General features: G+C 37.1%; 2 protein-coding genes across 2 annotated transcripts; one reads left to right on the plus strand and one right to left on the minus strand.

Moving 5' to 3' along the window:
- Positions 1-7886: 7886 nt before the first annotated feature.
- LOC136239858 (uncharacterized) lies at positions 7887-9070 on the minus strand. Its single transcript, XM_066030608.1, has 2 exons — positions 8855-9070; positions 7887-8752 (listed from the first exon to the last, which is right to left on the minus strand). Exons 1-2 carry the CDS (start codon positions 9068-9070, stop codon positions 8054-8056), a joined length of 915 nt encoding a protein of 304 aa, XP_065886680.1. The 3' UTR covers positions 7887-8053.
- Positions 9071-16891: 7821 nt separating this feature from the next.
- On the plus strand, positions 16892-18460 carry LOC136240005 (ankyrin-3-like). The gene has a single exon (XM_066030800.1). The coding sequence runs from the start codon at positions 17105-17107 to the stop codon at positions 18368-18370; it is 1266 nt and encodes a 421-aa protein (XP_065886872.1). The 5' UTR covers positions 16892-17104; the 3' UTR covers positions 18371-18460.
- The last annotated feature ends 1324 nt before the right edge of the window (positions 18461-19784 follow it).

Raw genomic sequence — 19784 nt, forward strand, 5'->3', positions numbered from 1 at the left:
CTATGCGTGTTGTTTCTTTTTTACATGTATTAAAAGCTATTTGTCATGGTGTCATTTGATCTTGTTATAGTTTTTTTTTTAAACTTTAAATTTGTGCAAAATTGGATCAGTCAGTTTCAAATAACAACTTTTCTAATAGGTATGGCCTCAGGCTTTTTAGAAAGTACTGTTACATAGCTCAGTAGTGGTCTCTGCCAGAAATAAAAAAATGTACGGAAGAAAAGCCTAATAATTGTCACTTTAATTCCTGTACCCTGGTTTTGTAGACCTGGTCATGTATTGCAGTAGGTATTTAAATGATAGTGATTGTAACAATTTGGTACAACATTAATAATGCGCATGACAAAAACCTGAATGCAAATTAAAGTTGCAAACTATAGCTACACAATGCCTAACCTAAAACACAACAAAAGTTCAAGCAAGAGTTAATGACCTTGGAATGTATCAACACTCCTTAAGGATCATAGGTGATGAAGAGCTGCATCTCCTTTATAAGAGCTGATCCGTAATCAAAGCTACTATCCTGGCAAATCCTAGCTTCCACATAATCAATGGTTCCATTTATTGGAAAGGGTAGTATCCTGATGAAGTATGGCATTTGCAGTTGAGCACAACAACTATTTCCCTCAGCACAATCCTTTCCATCCCATAGCACATTATCAGTAATATAGTCTGATCTTGAAGGATTGTTAGATGCTCCTGATTCACAGTAATAGTGATCTCTGACAAAATTAGGTGCAGCCTCATTATTAAAAGAAGAACAAGGACAGTTGTATGCTTTGTTGATATAGCTTGTTTTTCATATCCCAGCCCCATAGCTCCAAATGTGTTGACGAGGATTGCCTAAAGTAATAGAAAGTCCATCAAGGTAATGCTCATCTATGTTATGTGCACTGGAGTAGTATGAACTGAATCCCCAAGTTCTTCCTTTCTGATAGCCAAGTGCGTAGCCATAAATCTTATTGAAAATGTGACCACGGACAGAGAAATTAGCTGAAGAGCATCCGGAATCTTCACCACTGCCTCTGCAGACTCTTTCTTCAGTTGTTGGTATAATAATACTTTGCCATCCTGGTGGACAATCACTTCCAGCAACATCAGCGATCTTTGTCCATCCTCCACCTTGTCCTGAAGAGCCCATATCACAGTATACCTAAGAATAATATTTTCAATGTAAGAACTGTGGTTTGTACAGTATATTACAATGTGTTTTTATATTGTGTTTGTATCAAAATCATGTAGCTATAAACCTTACCAGAACTGTCTCACTTGTAGTCAGTTTAATCCAATAAGAGCCAGATTTTTCATGGCTAGAAGGATTAGACTCATATATGTGGCGACAGGACTGCCCTGGATTTGACTGGTCCGTTCCCAAAGAAGGTCCTCCTCCCTCTAAATCTTTTTCTGGCACTATGATTGAGTTTCCAGCTGCCACCAGTAGCAGAACAGAAAAACAGCAGCTCAATTTCATTGCAAATGTAACTCCACACTTGTACAAGTGGTCAACAGTGTAATAATTATGATAGCCGGTAGATGGTGTTGGTCTTTTTATAGTCACTTGCCAACAATATTATAGTAAACCACAAAGACGATCAAGCATCACTCTTGAGTAAACAAAGGTTTTCTAGGGAAATTGGTAACTCAACTGTAACAAGAATTATAACTTGTAAATATTACATTTGAGTACTAGTTAATGAGGAAGGAAGTTTAAGGTGCTGGTAAAATCTTGGTAAGTGTGTTGTTCTTGAATGAAGTACTGAACACTGACCTGTTGACTAAAGATATAATTGTTTGTTGTAACCTACTTCTCATCAGTGTTTACTAATGAAGATACTTCCTGTATTCCACTATGGAAGGTGACCCCTCTGTTGTGTCAACCCCATATCTAGGATGTTTCCGAACTATTAAGTAACATTAATTCCAACAAGGCTAATGATCCTGATAATCTTCCAGTTTGTTTCCCAAAATAATTTAGGCTTGAAATTGATCCTACCTTAACATTAATATTTCAAACATCATTAGACCATACCAGAGGTATGAAAACTGACAGGCTTTTATTCAGTTTCCTGTAACTTCTGACCTATATCACTCACTTGTATTAGCTCTAAAACATATTATGTACTCAATGTATTAAAAATATATGAAGTCTTCTAGATCTTGTATGAAGAGCATAGGTTAAACATCATAAAGTAGCTGTGATACCCCAGGGGCAGATTTAGGGGTTTCTGAGGTTTCCAGTAACTGGGCAAAGCAATTATAATTATGTTTTACATTGATTTGCAAAGGTTCAGATTGAAATATTCTAATAGAGCAGCCCTCAACTACTCTAATAGTTACTCTACCCGTACCAACACAGTCTAAAATCATATCTCAAAGTGTTTAAGACATTAAATAGGCCCCAGAATGGCATCCATATCTGTCATATGCTTCAAACTCCACCTAGCCTGCTCGTGATACCGGCTATGCCAGCAGAAGCAAGCAAAACATTATATTTAAAACGTCAGTTTAAAGACAATATTTAATCTTAGAATGCATTCAAAAATTTCCTGGGGAAGCAAGCCCTGGATCCCCCTAGATTTAAGTGTGCATGCCGGCAACAGAAAATTTGGAAACTTGTCACCAAAATTCCTGGAGCCACCAGTTATAATTACCACTGTTAAATGATATTGCTGAATAATGTCAAAATAAAGGACAATTTTATCTCTCGACTTTAGCAAGGCAAAAAAGTCAGAAACTCTCCCAGTGTGAACCAATATTTTTAACAAGCAGATCTTAACATGTTGTAGTAGACAACATGAAAAATCATAATCATGCAACTCGTCTAATTTTGATTGTGCCACAAATAACGGTTCTGTAGCTCTTCTAGTATTTCTGATGCATATCAATGATCTCCCTACTTGTGTACATAATAAAGTAAGACTCTATGATGATGATGTCCTCTTGTACTCCTATCAGTGATTGCTCGAAGGATGACTATACAACTCACTACAGCAAGACTATGATATCCTTGAAAAGTAGTCACTTAGCTAAATGGCCATGCAGCCTTTTAATCCTTCCAAATTTGAATTTATAAGTATTAGTTTACAAACAAAAAAGAGAGCTCTACAACATATTATATTGTGGAATCTCATATAAAGGAAGTCACTACCACAAAATATCTTGGAGTATAAATTGGTAAGCTACTGTACATAGCAAGTTGAGTAGTGTAATGTTCCATACATGTGTATTTAAGATAGGACTTGGACATGTACATCTTGGAGATAGGGAAAGCCAAACCAACAGAATGTTGAGCAAGTATAAATGTACTACTGGTCATTCTATTGGTGACAAGGTGCAGTGGTCAGACCAGAGTGTGATTGATTATAGCAGCTTTTGTAATTCAAATGAGTTAAATATTCAGTACCTATAGGTTACCACTCTTACAGTATTATGCATGCATTTACGTAACTGAGATTATCTAAGTGCTAGTTGGGTGTGCATAAAATATTTTACTGGAGCTGTGACATTTCCAGAGAAATTCTAAGTATAAATTTATTCAGCTGTAAAATTGAATTTGCATTGCTTAGCAAACATGGAAAGTTTTTTAGCTGTTGATATAGCTAACCATATTGGTTAATTATTTCATGTCCAGTTCTCATACTAGTAATATCATGTAAGTGTGTTTGTGTATGTGTGAGGTGTCAGCATCATGTGAATGTATAGTGTGTGCCACACCTAATTGTGAGTTATGCAATGTAGCAGTTACATGAGGTATTCAGATTGTTTGTATTTCCACAAGAAATATTTTTAATTGTTTGTAGCTACATTGTAATTGGAAATATACACTAATGAAGCTGATCCTACTTGTATTTTTGAGAGATTTATATATAGCCAAAAATAAATGTCGCTTTGATTCCATGCGGTTGCCACACTGCATGCAGCTGATTAGCAACCATGGGAAGAAATGACTGTGGTTTGGCTTGTTTCCATGCACACTTTTGGGCGAATACAGATCAGTTGAATCAAAATCACTACTACATGAATTAGGCTCACATTGTTCCCAAACTATTTTGATAAACCCAAGTAGCTATAGGTACTTTCCTCACATTATATTTTCACTTAACTGCATTGAATGCTCCTGATTGTCATAATGCAATGAAACACTTGGTGTTAGTATAGTACAGACATTTCAGGTAGCTACCAATAATTGCTTTGAAGTTAGGATTGCAGCCATGTGTCTCTATACAGAATTTATTTATATACTCGGTGCCATTGCTGTTGCATACATAAATGTATTACTCCTTGTTACATGTAGTTGCACATTTAATGTGTGAATAACAAAATTAACAATTTATGTGTATGTGGAAATAGTTACAGTGTTATGAATAACTCTATGGTGTGGTAAATTAAGTAACCTTTGGTACAGATTCAGAGGAAGTTGGTCATGCATCATAATCCTATGACGCGAAATTATGCAGCCAAGCATTGTTCTATGTGTTAAGGCTTGTTTAGCAGCTAGGAAAGGGATTCATCATGTGATTGTGTTAGCATACAGCAAAAATGATTCAGTGTACTTCACTCATACATGGATAGATAACATATTGTTGCACTGTACAAAGGTAACAAGGCCAGTTACTGATGCTGCATAGAAAAAGGCAGAGGTATTAATAGCCTTTAGAAAAACAACTCATGATGTAATGGAATCATTGGAATGACACATTCATATTATGTTGCGCTCACGCATGATACATGCTCACAAGCATAATTATATGCACATTCAAGCAAAATGTCTCCATGTGGCAGTATTGAGCAAAATACTTAACCAACACTAGGGTACCTGAAACCGGGTCGGGTCATCCGGGTCAACCGGGTCACATTTTCTCCGGGTCATCCGGGTCTGACCCGGTTTACAAATTATCTGGGTCTGACCCGGATTGGATCACGTGAGAAACGAAATTGATCGTTTGACGACGTGGAACCTATAAACGCTAGTCGCGTAGCTCTTTCATGAGCCACGCCCACTAATCGCGTTACAAACATACGCTCAGCCACGCCCATTTATTAGTAAGTGCAGTCTGTAGCATGAAACTGTGTCCGTTTCTGTTTGCAAGCTTATGTGGAGCCACGCCCACTAATCGATTAATGTATGAGTTGTATATAGTCTAGGTCTAGTCTTGCAGCAGGATGTTAAGTACTTTTGTGAGCCACACCTATTTTAATATATTGGGAAATTGCAATACTAAGTATGTATGAAGCCACACCCAATTGCTGTCTGTAAACTCACAGTAGTTACTTGGAACCATACCCACTGATAGTCTGGCGGCGCCCGCCCCTTCGCATGGAGTAAGGGCGGGCGCCGCCAGACTAACCCACTGACTGATTTTAAAATTATAAACTTATCGGCTTAGTTATCACATAACTACTCGTTTACTCAACACGAATCGAACGTTCAAAACGTAGTCTCGCTCGCTCGAGAATACCAGAAACATAGCTCTTATCGCGCGCCTCGGCTTAATTCAATCCGGATCACATCCGGGTCACATCCGGGTCTGACCCGGATTGCTATCCGGGTCAGTGGGTCATCCGGGTCAGCAGTAGTGACCCGGTTTCAACGCTGACCTGTGTACCACTCAGATAATTCCCCAAGTAGTATATAACCCACAGGAGGAGCCTGGAGGACTATTACATAATTTTGTGTCCGTTTCCAAGTACTGGACAGTTTCTAAGCATGTTAATTATTTTGCTCATTGATAGTTGACAAAGGGGTACATGTTCATTAAGCAGCAATTAGAATTTTTACAGTTGAATAAATAATTTCTTTGGAAACCGGAACCTACGTATAAGTTGTTAAATGTATGATGTTATAAACCACATGCATCCTGGTGTGGTTTTAAATTTGTTCAGCCAAAGAAATGTGGTTTTAAATTTGTTCAGCCAAAGGAAGTGTGGTTTTAAATTTGTTCAGCCAAAGGAAGTCATTGTGGCCGGCGGGACTGATACTCCATTCCCTGCATGGTTTGGCTATATTTTTAAAAGTAATAGCCTGCATATCTGGTACTACAGAGGACACTGTAGAGTATGTTTCTGCATATATATATTCAGCTGTTAAGCTATGCTCACTATAATTATGCTGCACTAGATAGTTGGATATGCAGTAAGCACCGTGTTGAACTTCTAATAGCGTACAGGCTAGCTGCACCATAATATTATTATACATTTAAAATAATTTTTGACCCATATCGATAGCAGTATAAGTAGTTCCATATACATGTATCAATGAGATGTACTAGCTATAGGACTTAGGGAAGGTGAAGTCACCAGCTAGCCTACTAAGCAAGTACATTGTATACAAATGTGCTCAATCTACAAGTAGTTGAGTGTGATTGGTTAGAATTATGGCTTTTGCAATTCAAATGAGTCAAACATTAAGTGCCTAGATTATCACTCTTATGCATTGGTATATGTATGCACCTAATTCACTTATAATGATTTATCTAAGTGCTTTAATTGTTGGATGCACTGCACATGAAAACATATTTTTACTGGAACTGTGACATTTCCTATATATACAGCTGTAAAACTCAGCTTGCATAGCTTAGCAAGCATGCATGCAAATTTTCTAACCGTTGATATTTCTATTTCATGCCTATTTTCTATTTTGGAAGTCAGTAGTCCCTGAACCGAAAGGTTTTTACATTTGCAGATAACCAAATAATATAACTGACAAACATACAACTAGTTTCTTGATACTCGTGTAGATGGATGACTGTCTTGTTATCTGCGAAAATAAAAAAAAACCTTACAGGTATGTCATTCAAATCCCAGTTCTGAGGAGCGAACATTGAAAATTCTGTGTGAGCTGGATATTGCAATTCTAGCAGCTTGATCAAACAATGGCTTAATAGCTAGCTAGCTAGCTCTGGATGGTAACTTGCATGCACGAGATATGTTGGTCAGTATTGCAGGTGTAAAATGTCCTAAGCAACCAATCTCAGTATAAGGGGTGCGAAGCACGGATAGATTAGGTGGTACTTAGAAGTTTCTAATCCAGTGTGGGTGTCTATTATCTATGTTTGCACGCACATGTAGTGCGTATATATTTCCATAGATGGTAGTGTTATTGCTGTACATTATCCTATTCAAGTGACGGATGATTTTGACCAACTACAAGCTAACCCTAATACAGCAAATCATAGACTGGAATACCAAGCTGAACATCAAGGTCAAATCGAAGGTCAATGTCAAGTTGAATGTCTGATCCAAGTTGGAAGTCAAAATCAGGATCAAGGTCAAGATCAAGAGCACCCACCATCTACAATTGACATAATATACCAGCTCCAGCCAGAGATGTCTACGTACATCAAAATGATGTTGTTGATACCATATTTAAACAAGTATGCAATCCTTACCCCTGACCAGAGATTTCATTTAAACAGCGCTCACAAGCCACCTGGCAAAAAGGTGATTTACCTGTTACATTATTTGGAAGGCTGAAGATACTGTACAGAAATTTTTGTTGGTATTAGAACACACTGGCCACGTTGACTGAATTGTGTAGACTGCTGAATGAGAAAGGTGTTGTAATATGACAATTTTGTGTTTCACACTTTCTAGTTTTTGCTGTGCGTGCTGTTTCTTTTTTACATGTATTAAAAGCTATTTGTCATGGTGTCATTTGATCTTGTTATAGTTTTTTTTTTAAACTTTAAATTTGTGCAAAATTGGATCAGTCAGTTTCAAATAACAACTTTTCTAATAGGTATGGCCTCAGGCTTTTTAGAAAGTACTGTTACATAGCTCAGTAGTGGTCTCTGCCAGAAATAAAAAAATGTACGGAAGAAAAGCCTAATAATTGTCACTTTAATTCCTGTACCCTGGTTTTGTAGACCTGGTCATGTATTGCAGTAGGTATTTAAATGATAGTGATTGTAACAATTTGGTACAACATTAATAATGCGCATGACAAAAACCTGAATGCAAATTAAAGTTGCAAACTATAGCTACACAATGCCTAACCTAAAACACAACAAAAGTTCAAGCAAGAGTTAATGACCTTGGAATGTATCAACACTCCTTAAGGATCATAGGTGATGAAGAGCTGCATCTCCTTTATAAGAGCTGATCCGTAATCAAAGCTACTATCCTGGCAAATCCTAGCTTCCACATAATCAATGGTTCCATTTATTGGAAAGGGTAGTATCCTGATGAAGTATGGCATTTGCAGTTGAGCACAACAACTATTTCCCTCAGCACAATCCTTTCCATCCCATAGCACATTATCAGTAATATAGTCTGATCTTGAAGGATTGTTAGATGCTCCTGATTCACAGTAATAGTGATTTCTGACAAAATTAGGTGCAGCCTCATTATTAAAAGAAGAACAAGGACAGTTGTACGCTTTGTTGATATAGCTTGTTTTTGATATCCCAGCCCCATAGCTCCAAATGTGTTGACGAGGATTGCCTAAAGTAATAGAAAGTCCATCAAGGTAATGCTCATCTATGTTATGAGCACTAGAGTAGTATGAACTGAATCCCAAACTACGTCCTTTCTGATAGCCAAGTGCGTAGCCATAAATCTTATTGAAAATGTGACCACGGACAGAGAAATTAGCTGAAGAGCATCCGGAATCTTCACCACTGCCTCTGCAGACTCTTTCTTCAGTTGTTGGTATAGTAATACTTTCCCATCCTGGTGGACAATCACTTCCAGCAACATCAGCGATCTTTGTCCATCCTCCACCTTGTCCTGAAGAGCCCATATCACAGTATACCTATGAACAGTATTTTCAATGTAAGAACTGTAGTTTGTACAGTATATTACAATGTGTTTTTATATTGTGTTTGTATCAAAATCATGTAGCTATAAACCTTACCAGAACTGTCTCACTTGTAGTCAGTTTAATCCAATAATAGCCGGACTTTTCATGACTAGAAGGATTAGACTCATATATGTGGCGACAGGACTGCCCTGGATTTGCCTGGTCTGTTCCCAAAGAAGGTCCTCCTCCCTCTAAATCTTTATCTGGCACTATGATTGAGTTTCCAGCTGCCACCAGTAGCAGAACAGAAAAACAGCAACTTAATTTCATTGCAAATGTAACTCCACACTTGTACAAGTGGTCAACAGTACAATATGATAGCTGGTAGATGGTGTTGGTCTTTTTATAGTCACTTGCTAACAATATTATAGTAAACCACAAAGACGATCAAGCATCACTCTTGAGTAAACAAAGGTTTTCTAGGGAAATTGTTAACTCAACTGTAACAAGAATTATAACTTGTAAATATTACATTTGAGTACTAGTTAATGAGGAAGGAAGTTTAAGGTGCTGGTAAAATCTTGGTAAGTGTGTTGTTCTTGAATGAAGTACTGAACGCTGACCTGTTGACTAAAGATATAATTGTTTGTTGTAACCTACTTCTCATCAGTGTTTACTAATGAAGATACCTCCTGTATTCCACTATGGAAGGTGACCCCTCTGTTGTGTCAACTCCATATCTAGGGTGTTGCCGAACTATTAAGTAACATTAATTCCAACAAGGTTAATGATCCTGATAATCTTCCAGTTTGTTTCCCAAAATAATTTAGGCTTGAAATTGATCCTACCTTAACATTAATATTTCAAGCATCATTAGACCATACCAGAGGTATGAAAACTGACAGGCTTCTATTCAGTTCCCTGTAACTTCAGATCTATCTCACTCACTTGTATTAGCTCTAAAACATATTATGTACTCAATGTATCAAAAATATATGAAGTCTTCTAGATCTAGGGACCCGTCGATTTCGCCAGCAAAATTTTTGGCATAATGGTTGGGTAAAAGCAATGAGCAAACTGCTGGCATAATAGGTGAAATTTTTGTGAAGTGGACATAAAAATTGCACAAAAGATCGAGATACTCTAATAGAACAGTCAGACACGCTAAAATATCAACAATGTATAGCTAATTGTTACAGGAACAAAACAGTCACACATGTTAAGCAATATTAGCTGGCTTCTTGCTTTACATGTTAGAAGTAATTTCTGATCGAGATACTCTAATAGAACAGTCACTTTAAGGCGAAACTGTAGCTTTGCACTTGGAAATATTCAATTAAAAAAGATCAGTGCTGAGCAAAATTTATAATTCTTGAGCAAAATATGGAGCATAATAGGTGAAAAATAAAAGAATTGCTGGAAAGAAAAATAGGTAGGAAAAAAAGCAAAATAGACTGGTCCCTATCTAGATCTTGTATGAAGAGCATAGGTTAAACATCATAAAGTAGCTGTGATACCCCAGGGGCAGATTTAGGGGGTTTCTGAGGTTTCCAGTAACTGGGCAAAGCAATTAAAATTATGTTTTACATTGATTTGCAAAGGAATCAAAGGTTCAGATTGAAATACTCTAATACAACAGCCCTCAACTACTCTAATAGTTACTCTACCCGTACCAACACAGTCTAAAATCATATCTCAGAGTGTCTAAGACATTAAATAGGCCCCAGAATGGCATCCATATCTGTTGTATGTTTCAAACTCCATACAACTCCACCTAGCCTGCTCGTGATACCGGCTATGCCAGCAGAAGCAAGCAAAAGATTATATTTAAAACGTCAGTTTAAAGACAGTATTTAATCTTAGAATGCATTCAAAAATTTCCTGGGGAAGCAAGCCCCTGGATCCTCCTAGATTTAAGTGTGCATGCCGGCAACAGAAAATTTGGAAACCTGTCACCAAAATTCCTGGAGCCACCAGTGATATTGCTGAATAATGTCAAAATAAAGGACAATTTTATCTCTCGACTTTAGCAAGGCAAAAAAGTCAGAAACTCTCCCAGTGTGAACCAATATTTTTAACAAGCAGATCTCAACATGTTGTAGTAGACAACATGAAAAATCATAATCATGCAACTCGTCTAATTTTGATTGTGCCACAAATAACAGTTCTGTAGCTCTTCTAGTATTTCTGATGCATATCAATGATCTCCCTACTTGTGTACATAATAAAGTAAGACTCTATGATGATGATGTCCTCTTGTACTCCTATCAGTGTTTGCTCGAAGGATGACTATACAACTCACTACAGCAAGACTATGATATCCTTGAAAAGTAGTCACTTAGCTAAATGGCAAGCCTTTTAATCCTTCCAAATTTGAATTTCTAAGTATTAGTTTACAAACAAAAAAGAGAGCTCTATAACACATTATATTGTGGAATCTCATATAAAGGAAGTCACTACCACAAAATATCTTGGAGTATTAATTGGTAAGCTATATATATATAGCAAGATGAGTAGTGTAATGTTCCATACATATGTGTATTTAAGATAGGACTTGGACATCTTGGAGATAGGGAAAGTCAAACCAACAGCATGTTGAGCAAGTATAAATGTACTACTAGTTAGTGACAAGGTGCAGTGGTCAGACCAGACCAGAGTGTGATTGATTATAGCAGCTTTTGTAATTCAAATGAGTTAAATATTCAGTACCTATAGGTTACCACTCTTACAGTATTATGCATGCATTTACGTAACTGAGATTATCTAAGTGCTAGTTGGATGTGCATAAAATATTTTATTGGAGCTGTGACATTTCCAGAGAAATTCTACGTATTTTATTCAGCTGTAAAAATTGAATTTGCATTGCTTAGCAAACATGGAAAGTTATTTTAGCTGCTGATATAGCTAACCATATTGGTTAATTATTTCATGTCCAGTTCTTCATACTAGTAATATCATATAAGTGTGTTTGTGTATGTGTGAGGTGTCAGCATCATGTGAATGTATAGTTTGTGCCACACCTAATTGTGAGTTATGCAATGTAGGAGTTACACGAGGCATTCAGGTTGTTTGTATATATTTCCAAAAAGAAATATTTTTAAATTGTTACATTGTAATTGGCAATATACACTAATGAAGCTGATCCTACTTTGAAAAGAGCCAAAAGTATTTTGTGAGGGATTCATATCCAAAAATAAATGTCGTTTTGATTCCATGCCACACTGCATGCAGTTGATTAGCAAACCATGGGAGGAAATGATTGTGGTTTGGCACACTTTTAGGCGAATACTGAATCAAAATCACTACTACATGAATTACCATATCTAGGCTCACATTGTTCCCAAACTATTTTGAGAAACCCAAGTAGCTATAGGTATTTTCCCCACATTATATTTTCACTTAACTACTCCTGGTTGTTGTAATGCAATGAAACACTTGGTGTTAGTATAGTACAGACATTTCAGGTACCTATCAATAATTGCTTTGAAGCTATATAGGATTGCAGCCATGTGTCTCTATACAGAAATTATTTATATACTCGGTGCCATTGCCGTGCAGATGAGCAAAAATTCATAAATGTATGCAGTATATTTATGATGTGTGAATAAGACAAAATTAACAATCTATGTGGAAGGTAGTTACAGTGTTATGACTATATATGATGTGATAGATCAAGTTAGAACATCATCTACCTTTGGTACACATTCATACGCTGGACAGTTTCTAAGAATGTCAATATTGCTCACTGATAGTTGACAAATGGGTACATGCTCATTAAGCACAGTTGAATAAATATGCAAATGGTTCCTCTGGAAACTGGAATAAATTATATAGTGCAAGCCATTTTGTATACGTAGGCGTGTTCTAAACCACATACAAGTGTGGTTTTACATTTGTTATTCAGCTGTTGTGGCCAGGACTTTGCCACAAACTCAGAGAAGTGTGTAATAGTTATAATTCAATGATCACATATATAACCATAACTTGGTTATAATAAGATGCAGGGACACTGTGACTTTCCACACCACATCTGACTCCAATCTACTGAAAAGTCCAAAATGGCCATGAACTGGGGGTGATGCATATCACATTGTATATGGTTTGTGAACATGTCACTATTGTGGTACTGAACGGCTTTTATACCAGCACTCCTTCTTTAAATAGACATTTAAAATTGAATTCACCAGTGTTGTATGGAAGTAAAGTATAATTTATGCCAAGTATAGTAAATGAAGTCAGGCAAATGATCACGCTGAGGACCATATATTGAAGGCCTCAGGTACAGTATACCTGAGGCCTACAATGTACCTGAGCATGGTCCTCGGTGTGATCATTAATGAGGACTTTATTCAGGAGTTTTCACTATACTAGTATAGTGAAGCTACATGATTATTTATTTCAGGCTTGTTTGCAAATTTGGGTTACATTTTAAAGCTAAAGTACAAACAGTGCTTGCAGTAGTGTTTATTTGTTGTGGCTGTGAGTCACTACTGGCTCTTGGTCTATTTAGAGCTCAATTCACACAGGTCATGCATGGATGCATAAATTCTTAAGAAAAGTCATACAATTTATAAGAAGAGTCAAAGGATGGAACCTACGTACTAATTACATTATGGTTATAGCTGCAGAATTATAAAAAAGCAGCACTTGTGGTGATACTATATACAAGATGTGCTTGTGAGCTTACATTGACAAGACACAATGAGTTCACTGGTACAATTATTGATTCTGCTATTGTCTGTTTATCGCAAGAATGCAACACAAATAGCATGCATGGTTTATAAAGAAGTTGAGAAACCTGCCTCTTGCAAGGAGATATTGAAAAAGTATCCAGCTACTCCTTTTGGTTACTACGTATAATCTAAAGACAGGTGAAGTCTACTGTGAAATGGAGCCTACTGCTGAACAGTGTGGTTGTAAGGGAAGAACAAGAGTTGCTTATATTGACATGAAAAACACATCATATTCTTGTCCTGGTGAATTCAACCTTATTAAAAGCCCCATACGTACCTGTGGAGGTCTGACTACCCCTGGATGTGCTAGTGCCAACTTCTCTCCACTAATGGAATTAGCTACAGTAAAGTTTGTGGTAGAGTGATGGGATATCAAGTGGGACATACCGATGCATTTGGTCCATGCGTAAATAGTTGACGGCCAGTTAGTGTGGTGATAGATGGGGTATTTATTTCATATGGTCGAAGACAAAGTCACATTTGGACTTATGCAGCTGGCTTTCAGAAGAATCCATTGGGAAGGGGCGACCAGTACTGTCCATGTGCCAACTACAGGTTTAAACAAATGGTAAAGGGCATTGAACATAAACCTAACTGCAAAAAACCACTCATCTCTTGCAAGGTAATGCATGTACCATCAAACTGTTCTTAATTTGAAATGATGCACTGGTGGTCCTATGGCATGTCTAATGATCAGTGAATTTGGTTTTGAATCCAAAGATCTGAGCCTGTGTTAAAATTTGGAAGCTGGTAGGGTGTACTGTTGTATTGAATGAGTAATGCACATCGCCGTGGTATATATATAGGCCCTGGATCCAGAGGGGTGGCTAGCCACCCACCATGTATGGCCTTGCAGCCTCTCAGACATGTAATATATTGTGCTAAAATCATAATACTAATCATGAACACTCTTTTGTTATCAAATTATTTGCATATTTTGTCAACATGAATTAAATCCCTGCAATCCGATTTCAATGCTACCCAGTCTGTTAGATGGTAGTAGTATGCATCATGGTGAATAATGGACAGTATTAGCTACCACCAGGCAGAGGAGTTCTTGAAGGAAAATATGCTTTAGGGCTGATTCAATTTTTACTTTTGTGTTTTTCAACTGCCAGCAAGTCACCCTAGGGCTATGGCATAACGCGACTGCATCATAATTAGTAAAATTCAAAAGTTGGCTATTTAATAGCAAGTAGTGAGAAACGACATACAAGGAACTCTCTATATATAGCTATAATTATAACCTTTAAGGTAATGTTTCTTTCTATGGGACATGTGAATAGTGGGAGATGATATAGTTTACTTATTCAATGGAACAAATCTAAGAAATCATCTCCTACATATCACATACAACAGAGAAGAATGTGAAAGTATGTGTACAGGTGATACATTTAGCTGTTTTAACTAATGGTGTTTACTGGGATTACAACATACATGCGTGATATGTGCACATGCAAGAGCTGGCTTCAGCTATCATGCTACTGTGTGCTTGCTTCACTGTACAAGCTAGACGATAATATTGTCATCTCTTTCCCTAATGTAAATACTAAAACATTGAGAACTCTAACTTAAAATCTGGGCCATCAGCTACGCTTGATATATTTCTGGATCAGTGCCTGAGCTAGGACTTTATTTTTGTAAAAGAAAAAACATAGAATAGACATTGTGATTTACGATTCCTAAAATTTCAGTGCTGCAACAAAAAAGAGAAGTACATATTATACTAACTGTAGCTATAAACTGATTTACCACAAGTAATATGCCACTAAGCTGCATATAATACTAAAAATGCATACATATAATAGGATATTTTGCTAGTGGGCAGTTTCATTTGCTAATGATCTTAGTGTATGTAGTTACACACAGTAAAAACAAACTAGTGAAGGTCACTACCAAATGTAGTGAAGGTCACTACTAATATCTGCTACAATACTCACCATTTTTGTGTAGTGATGTTCACTACTAATTTGATAGTGACGTTCACTACAAAAAAGTAGTGAAGGCTACACAAAAGTAGTGAGTATTGTGGTAGAAAGTAGTATATAGTGGCCTTCACTAGTTTTTTTTTACTGTGCAGCTATACGTATACCCTAGCTTTATTTGTAGCAAGAGACAGTATCTCTAAGCTTGCTATTAGCAAGTCAGAGTCATACATGATGACTCATCACTAGATTATAAAGCTAGCTCATTGATCATCATAACCCATTTCGGTTTCTGAAATTATATATGCGTAAGATCACAATTTTTACTGAGTCGCATATGTAACCTGAAATACGTGACATAACATTCTTGGAAATCACATTATGGCACCACAAGAAATAAAGGCACACTTTTATTACAATCAATTAGGCTACCTATGTGCATCTCATGCAGTCTCTGTGTCTGCTAACTAACTGATTTAATCATGTTAACTGCTCAACCAATTTAAGTTATATATATATATGGCTTTAGTGTATAACACAACAGAAAAGGTTGGTCATGCATGTATGCATGCATACCAGTAACTCTATGACATGGGTTAGCTGTATAACCAAACATGGCGCCTGGATTGGTACCGATATAGTTTGAAATCCCATGTATGTGTAGATAACACACTATATACTTATATTTCTTATGTATATCTAGGAAAGTCATATAATTGTGTTGAAAAGGTAATACTTCTAAGAGGCTTAATACATTATACCTACAATTTGTACAATTAAAATATACTATATAGGGTCAACTTGACTGTCTCTCAGTGAGATTATTATGACACATCATCTAGCTCTGATCAGGAGCTTATGAGCCGTTTGCCACCTTAGGTGGCTCCGCATAAGCTCCTGCCGGCTCTAATATAGCTCAAGACAGCAGCAGCCACACGACTACATACATAATTCCCTTCTAGGTATTTGTTTCCGGCGTTACACTTTAGTGAACGATTTTTTGCTTAGGTTCCTTTACCTCGTACAGGCTCTGCCTCCAGTGTCAAACTGGTAAAGCAGATAAAAACAAAACAACATAGGCCTAATACATAACATGGGTTTTGCATATTCTCTGCATGCACTCCGGTAACACATGGCTGATATGCACAAAAAAAAAGGAGGGGGAAATTGAAAACTAGCCTTTTGTAGCTATCCCGGCTACTGGCAAGTCCACTCCCTATTAAACACAACATTTACCTGGAAGTGTTTTTATAGATAAACTATGGCCTAAACTATCACTTGAATATATGAGCGAGTATATGAGTTTTTAACTGTACTTTTTTTCTTGATCATATCCCATGTTTTTCAGATCTGAAGCTAAATCACATCCAAATCCGGAAAGTGTACGGATATCGATCGACAGCGAGACCGGGGGACACTGATTTCTCCCCAGAGTTCTGTGTTAGGACATGTGATCAGGGGTATTTACATTACAGTACCTAAAATCCTCGTAGTCTAGTTGTCTAGCCACCTGTGAAAACGCAACAACATCAAATGCTTAAAATTAAATGTCAAGGGGAAGTACCTCCTCCGTTCAGTGACTCCTAGGAACGGATGTTACATTGTAGGTATGGTATCCACGACATGTAACAGTGATACGTCAACAAGTCAGTGATACGGACAGCTAACTCACTCCTTACCTCATTCGATGGTGCGATTTAGCGGGAATGTTGAAGGCAAAAACACGCCGTCTCAGTGAACTGGAGGCGATGCGAGATGAAAAAATATTGAAGGACGCAAGTAATGGCGATATCAAAGCACTAGTGAAGTTTGTCTCTAAAGGAGTAGACGTTACTGTCGTTCATGACACAAAAGGAGTATCAACTTTACACCAGGCGGCTCGTAGCGGAAACGATCGTCTCGTGAAGTTTCTGGTGGACGAAAATGCCATGCTAGACAGCAGGGATAACGCTGGAACTACACCGTTACATATTGCAGCGAAGAATGGCCATAGAAGAGTTGCTAAAGTTTTAATTGATGGAGGGGCAGCATTAGACAGTAAGGATAAGTTTGGAACAACACCTCTTCATGTAGCAGCAAAGAATGGTTATGAAGAAGTGATTGAGGTACTGGTTAACGCTGGAGCTATGGTTGACACCGAGGATATGTATGGATGGACACCGCTGTCATCTGCTCTCTTGAAAGACTACAGCAGTGTTGTCAGGTACTTAATCAACATCGGCAAAGCAGATCGCTCCAAAGTCAAGTACCAATTTCAGAACAGGATAGCTGCTTTGATAGGATCAGTGGAAACTGCTGGTGACAGTACACAACAGCCACAAAGTAAATCCGATGTAGATAAAGAACCAGAGCAATCTCCAACAGGATTTCATGTACACAGTGATAACACACAGCAACAATCCCTAGCAGAATCATATGATCATAAGGTACAGCAACAGTTGACGTCATGTGTTATGGAAACAAATGAGGGTGGTCAGGTTCAGATAAAAGAAGTTAAAGAGCAGTGCACTTTTATAGTAGAACTACAGATGCCAAAAGAACCACACACTGATAAAACTGAACAACTATTAACAGAAGCATTAGAGACAAGGCAACCTACAAAGAGACCTAAAACAAAGCAGTTTCCTAAACCAGAAAGCCACAATGAAAGACATGATCCTAGAAGGAAAGAGTCATTAAACTGTGAACAGATTCCAGCAATAGGACCCAAGATGGTAATGATTGTAGATGATGATAACAATGAATCTATATCACCTAGAATACCATGTGCATATAGGAGACAGCAACTGTTAGAAAGAACTGGTGAAGATTCCATAGGAGAAACACAATTGCGGCAACCTTCAGTGGAACTGGGTGATGATCAGCTGCCAAAGGGCAGAGAACCAGATAATACAACTACAAAAGATGAGAACAAGCCGCCACAAAATTGTAAGAGGAATAAAGCTAAGAGACGTTGGCACAGGTTTTGGTGAACTATAGGTAATAAATGGGCATTTGTTTATCATCACTTTTAGTCTGTGTTTTCAATTCAATTGTAATAGATACATAGGTGCAATATACAAGTTATTAATTGGGGGCTTGTCTATTGGTAATCTCATGCGGATATAATATCTGTGTGCAATGGTTCTGTGATCTAGAAGAGCATCTTTCACTAGCTGTGAAGTCTCATGTTTAGATAATGATCTCATTAATTAGGTAACTACTTAATGATAAATTTAAATACTAGACATGAGAGAAGCCATTAAATATTATCTGCTTTTTAATATTAATGTCATTCATATTTTCATCCTACTACCATTATGAATAGAACAGCATTGGGACATGCAGTCAAACTGTCTGTTTTCATGTGTGCGTGTGTGGGCAATGTGACTATATAATATCTCTGAGGGTGACCAGAATATACATGTCATTAGTAGTATGAATATTGTATATACAGTATTTTATAGTAGCTGTAATATCAGTTCTAAAGTGCATACAGTAATGGTGGAAAGTGGGGGCATAGTTCGGCAGATATTGAATTTCAGCTATTTGTACTACAGAGCAACTAACATAAAACAAGACATAAACACAAAACTATACATAGCTAAACAGTTACCATGTTGTAGGAATAAACACCATATAAGTTTCTATGTTCCTTGTAATGCACCTTAAATTTTTGGGACTTTGGCAGCTGCTATATTGTTATCAGTGTATATAATAGAGGTATATTATATCTGGCCATGACTGATCATGAATTAGTGCAGTTCTTGGCCCAACTTACTTGTTGCATGCGTCCTGCACACCTGTTTTTATGATATAACCCATCTTGTGAATTGCACTATGTAGTAACACTACTAGAAGTGTAATCATGCAGCCATTGATGTAGTTTGGTAGCTAAGCCTTTTAAAATGACATCACACCTTCCACAAGCTTGTTTTAAACAGCTACAGTGCATGCATGATTCACTGTCCATAAGAAAAAAAATCATTTTTTGTTGCAAATAATATAGCATGAAAGAATTAATGTACAACAATCAGGCAATACCTAGTGCTCCCATTACTGAATTGACTTATGGCTGACTGCTCTATTAGAGTATATTGACATATTCCTGTTGTAGGACCCAACATTATACCTGATTGTAGTAATCAGGATAACATGTAGAAGACCAGTTACTGACACTGCATGATGAGTTGAAGTTTCCAATCACTTATGGAAGCCTTCCGTATAATTCAATTAATATTAGAGAACTATTTACAAAGTACAAACATGCTTATATAATAGTGTTTGCATTAACAGGTTCCACTGTGTATAACCAACATATGGTACTAGTGCTATAAAGAGCTTGAGCTTATACCAGAAACATAAAAACCAATAATTATTTACATATATACATTTTCTCATTCAAAG

This window comes from Dysidea avara, chromosome 12 (genome assembly GCF_963678975.1).
Source record: "Dysidea avara chromosome 12, odDysAvar1.4, whole genome shotgun sequence".
Classification (NCBI taxonomy): Eukaryota; Metazoa; Porifera; class Demospongiae; order Dictyoceratida; family Dysideidae; genus Dysidea; species Dysidea avara.

Bases quoted from the DNA above. Each gene is read 5' to 3' on its own strand.
- LOC136240005 (XM_066030800.1), top strand. From the start codon at position 17,105: ATGTTGAAGGCAAAAACACGCCGTCTCAGTGAACTGGAGGCGATGCGA.
- LOC136239858 (XM_066030608.1), bottom strand. From the start codon at position 9,070: ATGAAATTAAGTTGCTGTTTTTCTGTTCTGCTACTGGTGGCAGCTGGA. The intron at 8,753-8,854 runs GTAAGGTTTATA...TACTGTTCATAG, and splicing joins CTACAAGTGAGACAGTTCTG to GTATACTGTGATATGGGCTC.